The sequence below is a fragment of the Scyliorhinus torazame genome, chromosome 8 (genome assembly GCF_047496885.1).
Source record: "Scyliorhinus torazame isolate Kashiwa2021f chromosome 8, sScyTor2.1, whole genome shotgun sequence".
Taxonomy (NCBI): domain Eukaryota; kingdom Metazoa; phylum Chordata; class Chondrichthyes; order Carcharhiniformes; family Scyliorhinidae; genus Scyliorhinus; species Scyliorhinus torazame.
The window spans coordinates 125,569,168-125,589,810 of NC_092714.1; the positions used below are offsets into that span (position 1 = coordinate 125,569,168).

Below are 20,643 nucleotides of genomic sequence, written 5' to 3' on the forward strand. Positions count from 1 at the left end.
CGTGGTTCAAGTCCGAGTAATGATCAATAATCCAACACACCGCTTAGTAAGGGTTAAATCAACGCACATTTATTATATACAGTAATCAACACTTATACATTAATTCTACTTCTAAGCTACTTCCTACAACTAACAGGCCAATACTTAACTTTGGGAATGGCCCACCAGGTCAGGGAAACAAATGGCCTTTCGTATGGGTTCTGAGCCTGCGGGATTCAAAGCTGGTACAGGTCGATAGCTAGGAGCGCCTATCTCGTAGCGAGCGTTGAAGTAAGACTTACGATTTGAGCGGTTGTTGCAGAAGGTCAGCAGAATGGTCTCGAAGGGTGCGGAAGGATGAAGAAGGGTCGATTTGAACTTGGACTCTATTCTTATAGTCTCCAGGGGCTTCCCGCCTTTCGGGGCGGACCCTGTACCTGGTTCCAAGTGATTGGACTTCATCCCAATCACTTGGTTCGATATTCTCCAATGCTGGAGCGATTCCTTGATTGATGGGTGGTTTTGGGGTGGTCGTTCACCTCTCTTTGTGTAGGCTCCTGTTGGCGCCGGTAAGTCTGGGTTGGCTTTGTGTGTCTAATTTGTTGCACATTGTTCCCGGGGATTGCTAATTAATATTCAGATGGCTGGTGTTTTGTTGTGCTGATGGCTGCAGGTATCGATCCTGTCTGGCCTCCCCAAAGGCGAATACACAGTTATACCTGCAGCTGCTTGTTTTAGTCCAATTGGCTGATTTTCCCATCAGCCTTTTCTGTTCGCCATTTTAAATCGGGGTTGGCCATTCTAAATCGGGAGTTAGCCATTTTAACTGGCTACAATCTTATTCTATACAGCCTGGTGGATTTATCCATTGAATCATCAGATTTGCCATTCTTTCAATATCAATATATTGAGGACATTGGTTTGTCTGATTCTTGTTCCATGGCCGTTAAGGTCCTTGATTTGAGCACTGCATATTTTCTACATCAGCTATGATACACCAGCATAGCCTGCACTCTTGGTATCTCTGTGCCTGCAACTTATGTTTGGGGATAAACTATTACTGGTGGTAAGGTTTGTTATGTTACTTTTTTTTAATAAGCGTTTTATTGAGGTATTTCTTTGGCATTTCAACAGCAACAAAATCAACAATATACATAACAAGAAAAATATAAACATAGTGCAAATTTCACCTCCCTCTCCCACAGGTCCCGCCATTACCTACCCCCTAACCTACACTAACCTAACCCCCTCCCTCCCCCCACCTTTCTGCTAACGATTAGTACTCTGCGAGGAAGTCGACAATTTTCTCCAGGCATAGGTAGCCAGCCATGTCTGAAAGCCAGGTCTCCAATTTCGGGGGCTTTGAGTCCCTCCAGGCCAGCAATATATGCCTCCGGGCTACCAGGGAAGCAAAGACCAGCACATCCACCTCTCTCTTCTCCTGGATTCCCGGGTCCTGCGATACCCCAAAAATCGCCACCCCGGACTCGTTGCCACCCTCTTATTTAATACTGTGGACGTGGTGTCAGCAAACCCACGCCAAAATCCCCATAGAACATATGGACATGATTCGCTGGCCCATTTCGCACACCTGTCCTCCACCCCAAAAGTTCTGCTCATCCGGGCCACTGTCATGTGAGCCTGGTGAACAACCTTAAATTGGATCAGGCTGAGCCTGGCACATGTTGCGGTAGTATTTACCCTTCCTAACGCGTCCGCCCAGAGGCACTCTTCTATCTCTCCCCCCAGTTCCTCCTCCCACTTTCGCTTCAGCTCCTTGGTTTGCGTCTCCTCCGCACCCATAAGCTCTCTATATATGTCCGAGACGCTCCCCTCTCCTATCCAGCCTCTAGAGATCACCCTTTCCTGTATCCCCCCTTAGCGGCAGGAGTGGGAAGGTTGGTACCTGCTTCCGCAAAAAGTCCCGCACTTGTAAATATTGAAATTCATTTCCCCCAGCCAATGCAAACTTTTCCTCCAGCGCCCTCATACTCGGGAAGCTACATTCCAAGAGCAAGTCCCCCATCCTCTCAATCCTCCCTCTCCGCCAAATTCGGAACCCCCGTCCACCCTCCCTGGGGCAAACTAATGGTTATCGCAGATTTGGGACCAGACCGATGCCCCCTCCGCTCCCACACGTCTCCTCCACTGTCCCCAGACTCTCAGTGCCGCCACCACCACTGGACTGATGGAGTACCACACCGGTGGGAACGGCAGGGGTGCCGTCACCAATGCCCCCAAACTTGTGCCCTTACAAGAAGCCGCCTTCATGTGCACCCATGCCAGCTCACCCCCCACCAGCCACCTCCTAACCATGGCTATATTAGCCACCCAGTAGTAATTACTGAAATTTGGCAGCGCCAGCCCTCCATCCCCCCAACTCCGCTCGAGCATTGCCCTCTTCACCCGCGGAGGCTTGCCCCCCCCCCCCCCACTCAAAGCCCACGATAATCTTGTTGATCCGCTTTAAAAAGGAACGCGGAATGAAGATAGGGAGGCACTGGAAAACGAATAGGAACCTCGGGAGGAACGTAATTTTTACCGACTGCACCGTACCCGCCAGAGACAAAGGGAGCGCATCCCATGTCCGGAAATCCTCCTTCATCTGGTCCACCAACCGGGCCAGGTTCAATTTATGTAGCCTGTCCCAATCCTTCGCAAAAAGGATTACCCAAGTACCTAAAACTGTCCCCTACCGCTCTGAATGACAGTTCCCCCAGTCGCCTCTCCTGACCTCTCGCCTGAACCATAAACAACTCGCTCTTCCCCATATTTCGGGGTACATTCCCCATGTACCCCGAAAACCGGCCGAATTCCCCTAAGATTCTCATAATTTCCCCCACCCCCTCCATTGGGTCTGAGACATACAACAGTAAGACATCCGCATACAGCGAGATTCTGTGGCGCCCCCCCCCCCCCCCCCGGACCAGCCCCTCGAGGCCCTCAGAGCAATTGTCAGCGGCTCTATCGCCAACGCAAACAGTAGTGGGGAGAGGGGACATCCCTGTCTCGTCCCCTGGTATAGCCTGAAATAGTCCAAAGTCGTCCTGTTTGTCCATACACCATCCACCGAAGCCCGGTACAGCAACCTAACCCAGTCAACAAAGCCCCTTCCAAACCCAAACTGCTCCAGCACCTCCCATAAATAATCCCACTCGACCCGGTCGAAGGCTTTTACCGCGTCCATGGCAACCACCACTTCAACTTCCCTACCTTCCGGGGGCATCATGATCATGTTTAGCAACCTTCTTACATTGGCCACCAGCTGCCTACCCTTAACGAACCCTGTCTGTTCCTCCCCTATAACGTCCTCAATCCTAGGGGCCAGAATTTTGGCCAGACGTTTGGCATCCACGTTCAGCAAGGATATCAGCCTATAAAAACCACACAGCTCCGGATCCTTGTCCCTCTTCAGAATGAGCGAGATCATGGCCTGTGACATCGTCTAGGGTAAAACCCCTCTTTCCTTGGCCTCATTAAAGACCTTCAACAGCACCGGCCCCAATATCCTGGAGAACCTTTTCTAGAACTCAACTGGGTACCGTCCGGTCCCGGGGCCTTACCCGACTGCATGGCTTTCAAACCCTCCACTATCTCCTCCAGCCCGATCGGGGCCCCCAGCCCTTCTAGCAGCTCCCCATCCACCTTCGGGAAAGTCAGCCCATCCAAAAAGTGCCTCATCCCCTCTGGCCCCGCAGGGGATTCCGACCTGTACAATCTACTATAAAAGTCCCGAAAGGTCTTGCTCACCCCCGCCGAGTCCCCAACTAAGTTCCAATCCCAGTTGACAACTTTCCCTATTTCTCTAGCTGCCTCCCTCTTTCTGAGCTGCTGTGCAAGCATCCTGCAAGCATCCTGCTGGCCTTCTCACCGTGCTCGTAGATCGCCCCCTTCACCTTTCTCAGCTGTTCCACTGCCCTCCCGGTGGTTAATAAACCAAATTCTGCCTGCAGCCTCTGGCGTTCCCTTAAAAGCCCTGCCTCTGGAGCCTCCGCGTACCTCCTATCCACTCGTAGAATCTCTTTTACCAGGCTGTCCGTTTCTGCCCTATCCGTCCTGTCCCTGTGAGCCCGGATCGAGATCAGCTCTCCTCTCAGGGCTTCCCAGACCATCGCTGCTGAGACCTCCCCCGTATCGTTTACCTGCAGGTAGTTCAGCATGCACTTCCTCAACCTCTCGCACACCGCTTTGTCCGCCAACAGCCCAGCCCCACATCCAACCTCCATTGCGGGCGTTGCTTGCTATCCATACTGACCTGCAGGTCCACCCAGTGCGGAGCATGGTCCGAGATCGTAATCACCGAATATCCTGTGTTCCCCCCGCCCCCCCCCCCCCCCCCCGCCCCCCCCTGCAAACAGAGCCCTGCCCACAACAAAGAAATCTATCCGGAAATATACCTTGTGTACGTGGGAGAAAAAAGAAAATTCCTTGGCCCTCGGCTGCGTAAATCTCCATGGATCCCCCCCCCCCCCCCAACTGCTCCATGAACCCTTTCAGCTTCTTGCCTGTTCTCGAGCATGACCGGTCCAGGCCTGGATCAATACCCGTGTTGAAATCCCCACCCATAATCAGCCTGTGCGAATCCAGGTCCGGAATCTTCCCCAGCACCTTCTTTATAAATTCCCCATCGTCCCAATTTGGCGCGTATACGTTGATCAGCACTACCTTCATCCCCTGCAGCTTGCCACTAACCATGATATATCGACCTCCAACATCCGAGAATATCCTCCCCACATCAAATGCCACCCGCTTGTTAATCTGAATCGCAGCCCTCTTGTCTTTGAATCCAGCCCCGAGTGGAAAACCTGACTCACCCAACCTTTCCTCAACCTGACCTGATCCACTACTTTAAGATGTGTCTCCTGCAACATCACCACATCCGCCTTCAGTCTCCTCAGGTGCGCAAACACACGTGCCCTCTTTACCGGCCCATTTAGCCCCCGTACATTCCAGGTGACCAGCCTAGTTGGGGGGCAAAGTGGCCCCCCCTCGCCGATCAGCCATCCACTTTCTTGGGCCCACCTCTAGTCCATGCGCTGCACCTCCTCCGCCCCGCCCCGCGGCAGCCCCCACCCCCGACCCCCTCAGTGACCTTCCATCGATTTCCCTCCCACGTCAGCAGAACCCACCCCCCCCCCCCAACAACTATACTCTAAATCCCAACCCAGCTAATAAACTAAGTATATACCCCCCCCCCCCACTGTGCTTCCGTGAGCTAGCTCACCCAGCTAGCTTGGTGACCCCCGCCTCTGCCGTCAATAAGTCTCCCACCCATTGTTCCCACGCTCCCCCCCCCCCCCCCCCCCGCTCCTGTAAACAAGTTCCCTCATCCAACAATCCCCAAACAAACACCCCGCAGCGAGAAAATACAAAAAATAAAAGCACCACCCACCGAAACCCAGGCAGGCACGTCTCCATTCCACCAAAGTGCACATCAGTAAAAACACACAAGATAAAACACAAAAGGAACATTGCCAACATCTACCCCGAAAAAGAACCAAAAATGAAACGGAAAATCGACTTCCCCCCCCCCCTTTTCCTTTTCCCCTAAACAGAGCTCCAAAAAGACTGACACAAAACAATACGAGAAGGCATAGTCAATTTAACAACAGAAAGAAAAAAACAACCCAAACCCTACCAAAAAAAACAAGGGGGAGAAAAGAAAAACAAACAAAACCCCCCAGAGAAAAACAGAAAAGGAAAAAGGGCCCAATATAGGCCAACATATTGTCACAGAGTCCAAAAGTTCTCAAACTCCCACCAGTCCTTTTCTTTTTGCAAAGTCCAGTGCCTCATCGGGCGACTCAAAATAATGACGGCCTGCATCACTGGGTCCGCTGCACTCTGCGCTGCCACCCCAGGGGTCCACCCCTGGGCCATACTGTCTCCCGTTGCAGCTTCAACACAGCTTGTTATTAACTTCTTGTTTTTGCCCTTTCGCACACGTCTGATCTTTTTTTCCATAAACCAATGCGAGGAAACAGTGCCCAGCTGCCTCAACCTACACATTTTCCGTTTAAAACCAGAAAAAAGTCTATGGGAAAGGTCTGAAAGTCCGACCAGAGCGGGAGCCACGAAATGTGCGACTTACTCCTCCATAGCCGCCACCGGAGGTCGTTATGTTACATTTGATATACTGATCTTTCAGTGGGAATTATTTTGGAGAGTGAAAGCAAGTTTCTGAATGAAGAATAATGAAAACTAAAATCTGACAGGAAATGAAAGATGCTTTTATTTTTCTTTCCTGAAAATCATCTCTATCTGGGTAGAAACAGTCACTCCTTTTCCAACATCCTCGCCTGTAGCAGTTAGATATTTTCAGTGCTCAGTCTAGCAAAGTCTGATTTCTGTCTCAAATTAATTCTTGGCTATCAAACAAACACCTTTCAGGGCTATTGTGCATTTTGCCTTCCTATGTACAATACATACATTGTCAACTACTATTGTTTCACCCGGTTTAGTTTGTTGTCTGTTTCATTTTGTTATTTGAACTATGAATCTATTACTGCTCCTGGTTTAGTATCAGCTGCAAACCTGATCAGATTATACTGGAGTGTGTGAATTGGAAGCAACAATTACTGATGCTGATCCCTGGGACACCTGCTCTGTACTCTGTTCTCCTCCTTCTCGTCTGGTCAAATCACGTCGAGTCGGTGAGGTGTGAATATTTAGTGAGGAGGATCATGTGGCAGGGTCCGCTAATAATTTGGAAATTGATGCAAAACTATTCAAATGAGGTTCACGTTCTTTGTGGGTGTGAACCTTGTGACATTGCCAGCGAGGGGGCAGAAAAAATTGGGAAACACTATCTCTCCGGCGAGAATTGCATCTCACAATTCTCACGGAATTTTCCAGCAACGCCTCCAATACTACAGATGGCGAGTATGGGCTCAAAATCATCCCCGATATATGTGAACCTGACAATCCATTCCATTATCTAACATGGTGGTGGACTGCTCCTGTCACTAGACTGTAATCCAAAAGCACAAGCTAACACTCAAAGGACTTGGGTTCAAATCCGACCATGGCCACTGGTGGAATTTAAATTCAGTTAATAAATCTGGAATGGAAAGCCAAACTCGGTGAGGAACACTATTGTCAATTGTCGTAAAAACCCGTTGGGTTCACTGATGTCCTTTAGGGCAGTAAATCTGCCACCGTTACCCAACCTGGCCTACATGTGAAGTGTTTCAGTCTTAGCTGCTCTCTAAAATGGCCGAGCAAGCCATTCAGTTTAAGAACAATTACGGAGGAGCAACAAATGCTGAACTTGCCAGAGGTACCCAAATTCCATGAATATGTTTAAGGCAGAGGTAGATAGATTCCTGACTAACAAGTGAGTCAAAGGGTGTAGGATTTGAATGACTTTAGCTGGAGAGGTTTGATGATACTTTAGCAGCACAGTTGATAAGCACCTGAGGCATCTGGCCAAGTGCATATACTTGTTCGCTGAGTCCCAATGGCTGTTGTTATGGTGACCAGCTTTTCACTATTAAAGGGGTGGTGTGTGGAGATCGGAGGGGTGTGTCAACTGGAAATTTTAAAGAGAAAGCAAAGCTGCAATGGTCTCTGGATTGTAAACTTATCAAGACTCTGTAAATGCTGGATTTTTGCAGTGTCAGAATGTTGTTTCTCTTGAGCTGTATTTTTGATTTTGTTTGTTTTATAACCTATTTAGAATTGCCTCTTCCTCACTTCCTTGCCTTGAAGAGTGACAACGAAGTACAAAAAGGTAACGCTCCCCAAAGTGCAGAAACACATCGCCTGCTGGCTCACGTAGTCTCATTAGTGAGCACCCCCAGAGGCACAGACGGTGCAACAGGAAAAATGGTAAGACATATAGAAAGACATGTTACCTGCAGCACATTTACAAAATGCTTCCAAATTTATTGGGATCATTTCATGTTAAAACAAAATTAGTGAATTATTCTCTGGATATGGGCATTGCCAGCAGCACCAGCATTTATTACCCAACCCTCGTTCCCTTGTGCGACTGAGTGGTTTAGTTGGGATGCAGGTCAGCCATGGTGGCTGAGGCTTAAGAAAGCTGAATGGCTAATTCCTCTTCCCACTTTTCTCTAGGCCTGCTCACCAGGTCACTTCAGTGGGCAGTTGAATCCTCTTAATTGGTGTGAGCATTAAGCATAGGCCAGGCTGGATAAGGACAGGTTTACTCCCATAAAGGACATACTACAACAAATTAGCTGTAATTTCTATCTTATGTTTCAGTTTCAAAAGACCTGGGGCGGGATTCTCCGCAGTCGGCACAATGTCCGCCGACCGGCGCCAAAAACGGCGCGAATCAGTCCGGCATCGCGCCGCCCCAAAGGTGCGGAATTCTCCGCGAGGCCGAGCCCTCACCTTGAGGGGCTAGGCCCGCGCCGGACTGATTTCCGCCCGGCCAGCAGGCGGGAAAGGCCTTTGGTGCCCCGCCAGCGGGCGCGGAAATGACTTTGCCGTGTGGCGCATGCGCGGGAGCGTCGGCGGCCGCTCACGGCATCCCCGCGCATGCGCAGTGGAGGGGGTCTCTTCCGCCTCCTCCATAGTGGAGACCATGGCGAAGGCGGAAGGAAAAGAGTGCCCCCACGGAACAGGCCCGTCCGCGGATCGGTGGGCCCCGATCGCAGGCCAGGCCACCGTGGGGGCACCCCCCAGGGCCAGATCGCCCCGCTCCACCCCCCAGGACCCCCGAGCCCGCCCACGCCACCTTATCCCGCCGGTAAGAGAGGTGGTTTGATTCTCGCCGGCGGGACAGGCATTCCAGCAGCGGGACTTCGGCCTATCACGGGCCGAAGAATTGCCGGGGGGGGGGCGCCAACCGGCGCGATTCCCACCCCCGCCGAATATCCGGTGCCGGAGAATTCTGCAACTGGCGGGGGCGGGATTCACGCCAGCCCTCGGCGATTCTCCGACCCGGCGGGGGGTCGGAGAATCCCGCCCCTGATCTCCAATAGGTTGAACCTCGGATATTTGGGACGTGAGGTGCAGTCCCATTCAAAAGCATTGTCCCATCCAAAGTTATGTTGCAGACACTGTAGGAAGCTATAGACTGGATTTTACCACTCGCTGGCACATATGTAAGTGGAGGAACTTGTAAAATGCAACGTGTGTCCTTTCTGCCCACCCTCGACCTGTCTCCCATTTTCTGAGCCCAGTGGAGGCATCAGACGGCTTTCCCACCGTTGGGACTTTTGGAGCCCTTAAGTGGCCAATTAATTACGACTTAAGTGCCTCATCCTACCCCCGTCACTTTTTCACCCAAGGTAGAGGGAGGACGACACCAAGCGGGTCGCCCAATAGCTGTTTGTGGTAGTCGCCACTCTTTGTATATAGTACACATATGAGATGTAATATGGTAAGGCCCCTGTACTACAGGTATGGGGGTAGATCCCTGCCTGCTGGCTCCGCCCAGTAGGCGGAGTATAAATGTGTGTGCTCACCGAGCTGCAGCCATTTCGGCAGCAGCTGTAGGAGGCAAAACATCTCTGCGTAATAAAGCATCGATTACTCTCTACTCTCGTCTCGTCGTAATTGATAGTGCATCAATTTATTATGCAGAGATGTTACAGCGATGGACCTTCGTATCAAGCCAGATCGCCTGCAGCTGCACCCTCAAGCAGACAACGCCACATCAGCATTCGACCACTGGCTAGCTTGCTTTGAAGCCTACATAGGATCAGCGACAGAACCACCCTCAGAGGCACAGAAACTACAGATCCTGTACATGCGGTTGAGCTCCAATATTTTTCCTCTTATACGGGACGCGCCCAACTACACTGAGGCCATGGCGCTTCTGAAAGAGAACTACACACGGCCGATCAACAAACTCTACGCCAGGCACCTCCTGTCCACGCGGCAACAACTCCCCGGTGAGTCATGGGAAGATTTCTGGTGTGCCCTGCACGCCCAAGCGAGGAACTGCGATTGCCAGGCAGTTTCGGCCATTGAACATTCCGAACTCCTAATCAGGGAAGCTTTCGTTACGGGCATAGGGTCGGCGTACATCCGCCAGCGCCTCTTAGAAGGGGGTACGCTCGACCTCGCGGCGACCAAGAAACTCGCGACCTCGCTAACGATAGCCTCCCGTAATGTACAAGTGTACGCCCCCGACTGCACGGCGACCCCATCCCGGACATCGTGGACCGCACCAGCAATCGCCACCAGCCAACCCCAAGCCTGCGCCGCGCGGCAGTCAGCCAACCCCGGGGGGCCCCAAGTGCTATTTCTGCGGGCAGACAAAGCACCCCCGCCAGCGCTGCCAGGCGCGGAGCGCACTCTGCAAGGCCTGCGGGAAGGAAGGACATTTCGCTGCTGTGTGCCAGACCCGGTCGATTGCCGCTGTAACCAGCCCCATTGTTCCTGCACCCCCCACGTGCAACCCGTGGGCACCACCATTTTCTCCCCCGCAACCCACGTGCGGCCCGTGGACACCGCCATATTCCCTTCATCTGACCTCGTGCGGCCCGTGGACGCCGCCATATTCCCTTCATCAGACCTCGTGCGGCCCGTGGGCGCCACCATCTTCAGCGCCATTTTGGACGGTGCCTCAGGACCACTGCTCGTCTGGCCACTCATCGCCTGCAACCGCCGCCGACCAGCCCGGGGCTCGCCAACACCAGCCGCAGCTCACCTCCATCACGCTCGACCAGTCCCGGCCACACAACCTCGCAACTGCAACAGGGACAGGTGGAAGTCGATGGCCACAAGACACCTTGCCTTCTCGACTCCTGGAGCACGGAGAGCTTCATCCACCCCGAGACGGTAAGGCGCTGCTCCCTCGCGGTACACTCCATTACCCAGCGAATCTCCCTGGCCTCCGGTTCCCACTCCATGGAGATCCGGGGGTACTGCATCGCCACCCTCAACGTCCAGGGCGTAGAGTTCAGCAACTTCCGGCTCTACGTCCTCCCCAACCTCTGCGCAGCCTTGCTACTTGGCCTGGAGTTCCAGTGCAACCTCCAAAGTCTAACTCTGAAATTCGGCGGGCCCCTACCACCCCTTACTGTATGCGGCCTCACGACCCTTAAGGTTGACCCACCTTCCCTGTTTGCGAACCTTACTCTGGATTGCAAACCGTCGGCACCAGGAGCAGACGGTACAGTGCCCAGGACAGGACCTTCATCAGGTCGGAGGTCCAGCAGCTACTGCGGGAAGGCATCATCGAGGCCAGCAACAGCCCCTGGAGAGCCCAATTAGTAGTTGTAAAGACTGGTGGGAAACACAGGATGGTCATTGACTACAGTCAGACCATCAATCGATACACGCAGCTCGACGCGTACCCCCTCCCACACATATCTGATATGGTCAATCAGATTGCACAGTACCGGGTCTCCTCTGCAGTGGACCTGAAATCTGCCTACCACCAGCTCCCCATCCGCAAGGCGGACCGCCAATATACGGTGTTCGAAGCAGACGGCGCCTTTACCACTTCCTTAGGGTTCCCTTCGGCGTCACTAACGGGGTCTCAGTCTTCCAACGGGAGATGGACCGAATGGTTGACCGGTACGGACTGCGGGCCACCTTCCCGTATCTGGATAATGTCACCATCTGCGGCCACGACCAGCAGGACCACAAAGCTAACCTTTCCAAATTTTTCCACACCGCCAAACTCCTGAAACTAACGTATAACAAGGAGAAGTGCGTGTTCAGCACCAACCGCTTAGCCATCCTTGGCTATGTGGTGCAAAATGGAGTTCTAGGGCCCGACCCCGATCGCATGCGCCCCCTCATGGAACTCCCCCTCCCGCACTGCCCCAAGGCCCTCAAACAATGCCTGGGGTTCTTCTCATACTAAGCCCAGTGGGTCCCTAACTATGCGGACAAGGCCCACCCACTCATTCACTCCACAGTTTTCCTCCTGACGGCCGAGGCTCACGAGGCCTTCAACAGTATCAAGACTGACATCGCCAAGGCCGCGATGCACGTGGTCGATGAGACCCTCCCCTTTCAAGTTGAGAGCGATGCATCAGACGTCGCTCAAGCTGCCACCCTCAACCAAGCAGGCAGACCCGTGGCATTCTTTTCCCGCACCCCCCACGCCTCCGAAATTCGGCACTCCTCCGTCGAAAAGGACGCCCAAGCCATCATTAAAGCTGTGCGGTACTGGAGGCATTACCTGGCCGGCAGGAGATTCACTCTCCTCACAGACCAACGGTCGGTTGCCTTCATGTTCAATAGCAAGATCAAAAACGATAAAATCTTGAGGTGGAGGATCGAGCTTTCCACCTTCAATTACGAGATTTTGTATCGCCCCGGTAAGCTCAACGAGCCCTCCAATGCCCTATCCCGAGGTACATGTGCTAGCGCACAAGTGGACTGACTCCGGGCCCTACACGATGGTCTGAGTCACCCAGGGGTCACCCGGTCCTTTCACTTTATAAAGGCCCGCAACCTACCCTACTCCATTGTGGAAGTCAGGGCAGTCACCAAAGACTGCCAGGTCTGCGCGGAGTGCAAACCGCACTTCTACCGGCCAGACCGAGCACACCTGGTGAAGGCCTCCCGTCCCTTTGAACGCCTTAGCATGGTCTTCAAAGGGCCCCTCCCCTCCTCCGACCGAAACATGTACTTCCTTAACGTGGTCGATGAATACTTCGCCATTCCATGCCCCGATATGATGTCTGCCACAGTCATCAAGGCCGACAATAGCATCTTCACTCTGTTTGGTTTCCCCGCTTACGTCCACAGTGCCCGGGGTTCCTCATTTATGAGTGATGAGCTGCGTCAATTCCTGCTCAGCAAGGGCATTTCCTCGAGCAGGCCGACCAGCTGCAACCCCCGGGGAAACGGGCAGGTGGAGAGGGAGAACGGGACAGTCTGGAAGGCTGTCCTGTTGGCCCTACGGTCTAAACATCTCCCGGTCTCCCACTGGCAGGAGGTCCTCCCCTACGCCCTCCACTCCATCCAATCGCTACTTTGCACTGCGACAATGCAACCCCCCATGAACGTCTCCTTGCCTTCCCCAGGAAGTCCACCTCCGGGGTTTCGCTTCCAACGTGGCTGGCAGCTCCAGGGCCTGTTCTCCTCTGCAAACACGTGCGGCTCCACAAGGCGGACCCGTTGGTCGAGAGGGTACAGCTACTCCATGCAAACCCGCAGTACGCCTACGTGGCGTACCCCGACGGCCGCCAGGACACATTCTCCCTCAGGGACCTGGCACCAGCTGGGTCCCCCCCCCCCCCGCCCCATCTGCCCCGGCGCCACCCATCCTCCCCCCAGCGCACCTCACCACAGCCCCTGCTCCAGGACGATCCGTCCTCCCATTGGTTCCACCCAGGAATGAAGATGAGGACTACACGCTCCCGGAGTCACCGGCGACCACGCCGGCGCCTGCATCGCCACCGGGACTGCGGCACTCACAACGGAGGATCAAGGCACCCGACCGGCTGAATTTGTGAACTTTTCCAGAACTTTACACTTTAAAAACGCTCACTTACATGTCAATAGTTTTCCACCGCCCCCGCTGGACTCTTTTTTTTAATGGGGTGAATGTGGTAGTCACCACTGTTTGTATATAGTACACATATGAGATGTAATACGGTAAGGCTCCTGTACAGGGGTAGATCCCTGCCTACTGGCTCTGCCAGTAGGCGGAGTATAAATGTGTGTGCTCACCGAGCTGCAGCCATTTCGGCAGCAGCTGCAGGAGGCAACACATCTCTGCGTAATAAAGCCTCGATTACTCTCTACTCTCATCTCGTCATAATTGATAGTGCATCACTGTTAATATAAACACCTCCCATGTGCCAATTGGAGGCACCCTCTCACCCCAGTCTCTTAAACCTGTCTCCCTACCCCCTCATTGGCACTTGCCATCTAGGGCCCACCAATATGCCAGACTTAACTTCAGTTCGGCCTCCATAACCCAGCTTTTCTAGGGATTGTAGTTCCAGCAGTGGCCACCGCTCAAACCTGATGTTGCTGGGGCTACAGAGCTGCCGGCTAATCTAACTGGCAGCTCTCTGAGGTGAGACTTCTTCCCCAGATAAGGGCATGCTCACCCTGAGCCAATTTGTATCCCTGCTGAGCATACAATGGCTGGAAGCCAGCTAGCTTCTTCATGAGCAAGTTACTGGCCCCCGGGTTTTGTCAGGAGGTATGGGGAGCACGATGCCTCGTAAAATCCAGTTTTATGACAGTGCGAGGAGGTCAGGGAGCGGAATTCAAACTTTTGGTGAGGGAGCAAGGGAAATATTGAGAGCAGATCTCAAGGAATATGGGAGCAGGAGTAGGCCATTCAGCTCTTTTAAGCCTTGTCCACCATTCAGTTAGCTCACTGCTGATCTGTATCTTAACTCCATCTACCTTCCTTAGTTCTGTATCCCTTAAATTCTTGTTGAGCAAGGGTATTATCAGTCTCTGTTTTTATATTTTCAGTTGACTAGTCCCAGCTTTTGTGGGAAAATAAGTTTCTACTACGCTCGTGTGAAGAAGTGCTTTCTCACAACTATCAATGAGAAACAATAGGCTACAGTAAACGATGAAACTGTCCCTTCACATCCATGTATATTATAATCTCATTTGAATTGAATGCTGTGACCTTCAGAACAGTATTTTCAAAATGTGCAAAGAGATGAGGGAAAGGCAAAACTGGTAGGAAGAAAGTTCAGAGCTAATATTAGAGGGAAAAAGCTCTTCTCTCAGTGAAAAACATTCTTTTAAAAAATATATATATTTTATTGAAATTTTTTTTCCCTGAGCAACATTTTTCCCACTTACAAAACAAGCGAAACGATAACAATAACAAAACAGAATTTTTTAAACTTTTTAACAATAATAATAATAATAATATACAAGTAACAAAACCTCGTACTCTATTGACCTATACTCAACTAAGCCTCCTCCCCACCCCTCCCCCCCCGTCCCCCCTGGGTTGCTGCTGCTGGTCATCTGTCTTCCCTCTGACGTTCCCCTAGGTAGTCGAGAAATGGCTGCCACCGCCTGGTGAACCCTTGAGCCGATCCTCTCAGGGCAAACTTTATCTGCTCCAGTTTAATAAACCCCGCCATATCGTTTACCCAGGCCTCCAGTCCGGGGGGTTTCGCCTCCTTCCACATGAGTAGGATCCTGCGCCAGGCTACAAGGGACGCAAAGGCCACGACATCGGCCTCTTTCGCCTCCTGCACTCCCGGCTCTTCCGCAACTCCAAATAGAGCTAACCCCCAGCCTGGTTTGACCCGGGCCTTCACCACCTGCGAAATCACTCCCGCCACTCCCTTCCAATACCCTTCCAGTGCCGGGCACGCCCAAAACATATGTGCGTGGTTTGCCGGGCTCCCGCCACACCTCCCACATTTGTCCTCCACTCCAAAGAACCTGCTCAATCTTGCCCCCGTTATGTGTGCTCTATGAAGCACCTTAAATTGAATCAGGCTAAGCCTGGCGCATGAGGAAGAGGAATTTACCCTGCTTAGGGCATCAGCCCACATACCCTCCTCTATCTCCTCCCCTAATTCTTCTTCCCACTTTCTTTTTAGTTCGCCCACCGACTCCTCCCCCTCTTCCCTCATCTCTCTATAAATCTCTGACACCTTGCCCTCTCCGACCCACACCCCTGAAAGCACCCTGTCCTGTATCCCCTGTGTCGGGAGCCGCGGAAATTCCCTCACCTGTTGTCTAGTAAACGCCCTCACCTGCATATATCTCAAGAAATTCCCCCGGGGTAACTTATATTTTTCCTCCAGTGCTCCCAAGCTCGCAAAAGTCCCATCTATGAATAAATCTCCCACCTTCCTAATTCCCAACTGGTACCAGCTCTGAAATCCTCCATTCTTCCTGGGGCGAACCTATGGTTGTTCCTGATAGGGGACCCCACCAGGGCTCCCCGCACCCCTCTCTATCACCTCCACTGTCCCCATATGTTCAGTGTTGCCGCCACCACCGGGTTCGTGGTGTACTTTTTCGGTGAGAACGGTAGCGGCGCCGTCACCAGCGCCTCTAGACTCGTCGCTTTACAGGACCTTCTCTCCAGCCTTTTCCACGCCGCTCCCTCACCCTCCATCATCCATCTACGTATCATTGCCACATTGGTGGCCCAATAATAATCTCCCAAGTTGTAGTGCCAGTCCTCCTCTGCCCCTACTGCGCTGAAGGAACCCCCTCCTAACTCTCGGAACTTTCCCTGCCCACACAAAGCTCGTAATGCTCCTATCTATTTTATTAAAAAAGGTCCTGGTGATTAAAATAGGGAGACATTGAAATACAAATAAGAACCTCGGGAGGACCATCATCTTAATTGCTTGCACCCTGCCCGCCAGCGATAAAGGCTGCATGTCCCACCTCTTAAAGTCCTCCTCCATTTGCTCCACCAGCCGTGTCAGATTAAGTCTGTGCAAGGTTCCCCAGCTCCTAGCGATCTGAATCCCCAAGTATCGGAAGTTTCTTTCCACTTTCCTTAGCGGTAAGCCTTCTATCTCTCTACTCTGGTCCCCTGGATGTATCACATATAATTCACTCTTCCCCATGTTTAACCTATACCCCGAAAATTCCCCGAACCTCCTCAAGATTCGCATAACCTCTATCACCCCCCCCCGCTGGGTCCGACACGTATAGCAATAGGTCATCCGCGTATAACGAGACTCGGTGTTCTTCTCCCCCTCTAGTCACCCCTCTCCATTTCCTGGAGTCTCTCAGCGCCATGGCCAGAGGTTCAATTGCCAGCGCAAACAACAATGGAGACAGCGGGCATCCCTGTCTTGTTCCCCTATATAATCGGAAATACTCCGATCTATGTCGACCTGTAACTACGCTTGCCGTCGGTGCCCCATAAAGTAGTCTAACCCAGCGAATAAATCCGTTCCCAAACCCAAACCTCCTTAACACTTCCCATAAATACTCCCACTCCACCCTATCAAATGCCTTCTCTGCGTCCATTGCCGCCACTATCTCTGCCTCCCCCTCCACTGAGGGCATCATTATCACCCCTAATAGCCGTCGCACGTTAACATTCAATTGTCTCCCTTTTACGAACCCTGTCTGGTCTTCGTGCACCACCCCTGGGACACAGTCCTCTATCCTCGATGCCAGCACCTTTGCTAGCAGTTTGGCGTCCAAGTTCAATAGTGAAATAGGTCTATAGGACCCACACTGCATCGAATCTTTGTCCCTCTTCAAAATTAGCGATATCGGCGCCTCCGACATTGTCGGGGGTAGTGTCCCCCCTTCCCTGGCCTCATTGAACGTCCTCGCCAACAACGGGGCCAACAAGTCCACATATTTTCTGTAGAATTCCACCGGGAACCCGTCCGGCCCCGGGGCCTTCCCTGCTTGCATGCTTCCCAGTCCCTTAATAACCTCGTCCACCTCAATCGGAGCCCCCAGGCCTGCCACCGCCTGCTCCTCCACTTTCGGGAACCTCAACTGGTCCAGGAACTGCCGCATCCCCTCCTCTCCCTCTGGGGGCTGAGACCTATACAGTTCTTCATAAAAGGTCTTAAACACCTCATTTATCTTTCCTGCCCTTCGCACAGTGTCTCCCCTTTCACCCCTAATTCCTCCTATCTCCCTCGCTGCTGCCCTCTTTCGCAGTTGGTGCGCCAACAGGCGACTAGCCTTTTCCCCATATTCATACCTCCTCCCCTGTGCCTTCCTCCACAGTACCTCCGCCTTTCTGGTGGTCAGAAGGTCAAACTCGGTCTGGAGTCGTCTCCTCTCCCTGTACAATTCCTCCTCCGGGGTCTCTGCAAATTCCCTGTCCACCCTTAAAATCTCCCCCAGTAATCTAGCCCTTTCCTTGGCCTCTGTTTTCCTTTAGTGGGTCCCAATAGAAATCAGCTCTCCTCTGACCACCGCTTTTAGTGCTTCCCAGACCACTCCCACAGGGACCTCGCCGTCGTCATTGACCTCCAGGTATCTCTCGATACACCCCCTCACTCTTGCACATACTCCCTCATCCGCCATCAGTCCCACATCTAATCGCCAGAGTGTTCTCTGCTCCCTGTCCTCTCCTACTTCCAGGTCCACCCAATGTGGGGCATGATCCGAAACCGCTATGGCTGAGTATTCAGCTTCTTCCACCCTAGAGATCAACGACCTTCCTAAAACAAAAAAATCTATCCGGGAGTACACTTTATGGACGTGGGAGAAGAAGGAATATTCCCTAGCCCTGGGTCTAAGAAATCGCCATGGATCCACTCCCCCCATTTGGTCCATAAACCCCTTAAGTACCTTGGCCGCTGCCGGCCTTCTTCCAGTCCTTGAGCTGGATCTATCTAGCCCCGGGTCCAGCACCGTATTGAAGTCCCCTCCTAAAATCAAATCTCCTGCCTCCAGGTCCGGAATACGCCCCAGCATCCGTCTCATGAACCCCGCATCGTCCCAATTTGGGGCATACACATTAACCAACACGACCTCCATTCCCTCCAGCCTACCACTCACATTACATATCTACCTCCACTATCTGCTACAATGTTCTTTGCTTCAAATGCTACCCGTTTCCCCACCAAAATGGCCACCCCTCTGTTCTTTGCGTCCAGTCCTGAGTGGAACACCTGTCCCACCCATCCTTTCCTTAGCCTAACTTGGTCCGCCACCTTTAGGTGCGTCTCTTGGAGCATAACCATGTCTGCCCTTAGTCCTTTCAAATGCGCGAGCGCTCGGGCCCTTTTTATCGGTCCATTCAGGCCTCTCACGTTCCACGTGATCAGCCTCACTGGGGGGCTACCTGCCCCCCTCCCGTGTCGACTAGCCATTACCTTTTCTAGGCCAGTCCCATATCCCACCTCCGCGCTCCCGCTCGCTCCCCCAGCGTCGCATTCCGCCCCCGACCACCCTCTCTTTAGCCATTTCCTTTTGGATTTCCGCAGCAGCAACCCAGTTGTCCCCTTCCCCCCTTGCGCCTGTTTTCCCGCCTTATTCTTTCTGGCGCGGGAACATCCCTTTACCTGACCCGCCTCTTATGGCGCAGCTCCCTTTCCCCTCCCCCCCTCCTTCCCCATTCTCCGACTATGTCCCGCCTCTCCCCCCTCACCGGCGCCCACATTTCCCCAGTGTCCCCCCCCTTCCCTGTTTAATTCTCGATTAACTTTCACCATCCCATTAACAAAAACAATAATAACAACAATAACAGTTCCCTGCAGCATCAGTCCCTCAGTTCCGGTCCAGTTTCTCTTCATTGATGAAGGACCATGCTTCCTCCGCCGTCTCGAAATAATAGTGTCTCTCCTGATGCGTGACCCATAGTCTTGCCGGCTGCAGCATCCCAAACTTCACCTTCCTTTTGTGCAAACCTCTTTGGCTCGATTGAAGCTTGCCCTCCTTCTCGCCACCTCCGCACTCCAATCCTGGTAGATCCTTACCACCGCATTCTCCCATCTGCTACTCCGCACCTTTTTAGCCCATCTCAGGACCTCTTCTCTGTCCTTAAGGCGGTAGAATCGCACGATTATCGCCCTCAGTGGTTCTCCCGCTTTTGGTCTTCTCGCCGGGATCCGATTTGCCCACTCCACCTCCATGGGGCCCGCAGGGGCCTCAGCACCCATCAGTGAGCTCAGCATCTTACTTGCGTACGCTCCACAGTCCACTCCTTCCATACCCTCCGGGAGACCTAGTATCCTAAGGTTCTTCCTTCGCGCTCCATTTTCAAGGGCCTCAATCCTGTCAGCATACTTTTTATGAAGTGCCTCGTGCGTCTGAGTCTTGACCGCCAGGCCCAGGACCTCGTCCTCAATACCTGACACCTTCTGCTCCACCACGCGAAGTTCAGTCTCCTGGGTCTTTAAAGTCTCCTTAAGCCCCTCAATTGCCTGTAACAACGGGGTCATTACCTCCTTCTTCAGCAGGTCCACGCACCGTCTCACCACCTCGTCCTGCTCAGGCCCCCATGTCACCTGTGGTTTCTCCGCCGCCATTTTGTTCCACTCCCTCTGACCTTCTGGTTGCAGATTCTTCGGGCTGCAGCCGCCGCCGCCGGTTTTTCCCTCCGTCGTTCGGGGGGGACTCCCTTCCCTTGCGCCTCGCACCGGGTTTTTCGGCCGTCAAAGTCCCCGTTGGGGCTCTTAAAAGAGCCCGAAGTTCCGTCGGAGCTGAAGCCGCCGAAACGTGCGGCTAGCTCATCCCTGCCGCAACCGGACCAGTGAAAAACATTTATAATAAATTTGCCAGTTAGTTTAATAGAAGAATTCACCACTGGAATTCCAAATATAATGATATTCATTGATTTGGCAGATAATCTGGTAGAGGGTTGAAGACTTGAATGTACTGATTGACCTTATCCTATCCATGACTTTTTCTGTGATAGCTAACAGGCAACAACATCTCTGAAGGTGTAAATAGTGTGGTGTGTGTGTGTGTGTCCAAATTGCAATACAACATTGGCCTCCGCCAATAGTATCACTCCGTTCATTACACTACATGAGCATGTTCAATATGCAGCTTCCTTAGAAGTGCTGTAAGAAACCAATTTGTCAAATGGGGAGATTCGAGTCATGTTAAAACAAGTAGCACATTACACCAACTAATTTCACTGAGAGGCTCGTGAAATTTAACATGTATTTAATTTTGAATGGTGCATTACAAAAATAATTTTCCTTTTTCTAAAATGAAGACAATAATCCATGACTTGCATTAATTGCATTGTGTATGTATTTTTTAAAGTTGCTTATTAATGTTGAATATAGCTTTTATGCTTGGATTGGCCATTGATGTCACCATATCATTTATATGCCA

The 20,643-nt window shown here is 52.3% G+C and overlaps 1 protein-coding gene across 4 annotated transcripts in view; it reads left to right on the forward strand.

The window, feature by feature from the left end:
• reps2 (RALBP1 associated Eps domain containing 2) overlaps positions 1-20,643 on the forward strand; it is a 319,465-nt gene that overhangs the window by 138,851 nt on the left and 159,971 nt on the right. For all 4 annotated transcript variants that reach the window (XM_072514142.1, XM_072514145.1, XM_072514143.1 and 1 more), the window contains exon 3: positions 7,658-7,809. In XM_072514142.1, coding sequence (XP_072370243.1) covers positions 7,658-7,809 — 152 coding nt within the window. The remainder of the gene's footprint in view (positions 1-7,657; positions 7,810-20,643) is intronic.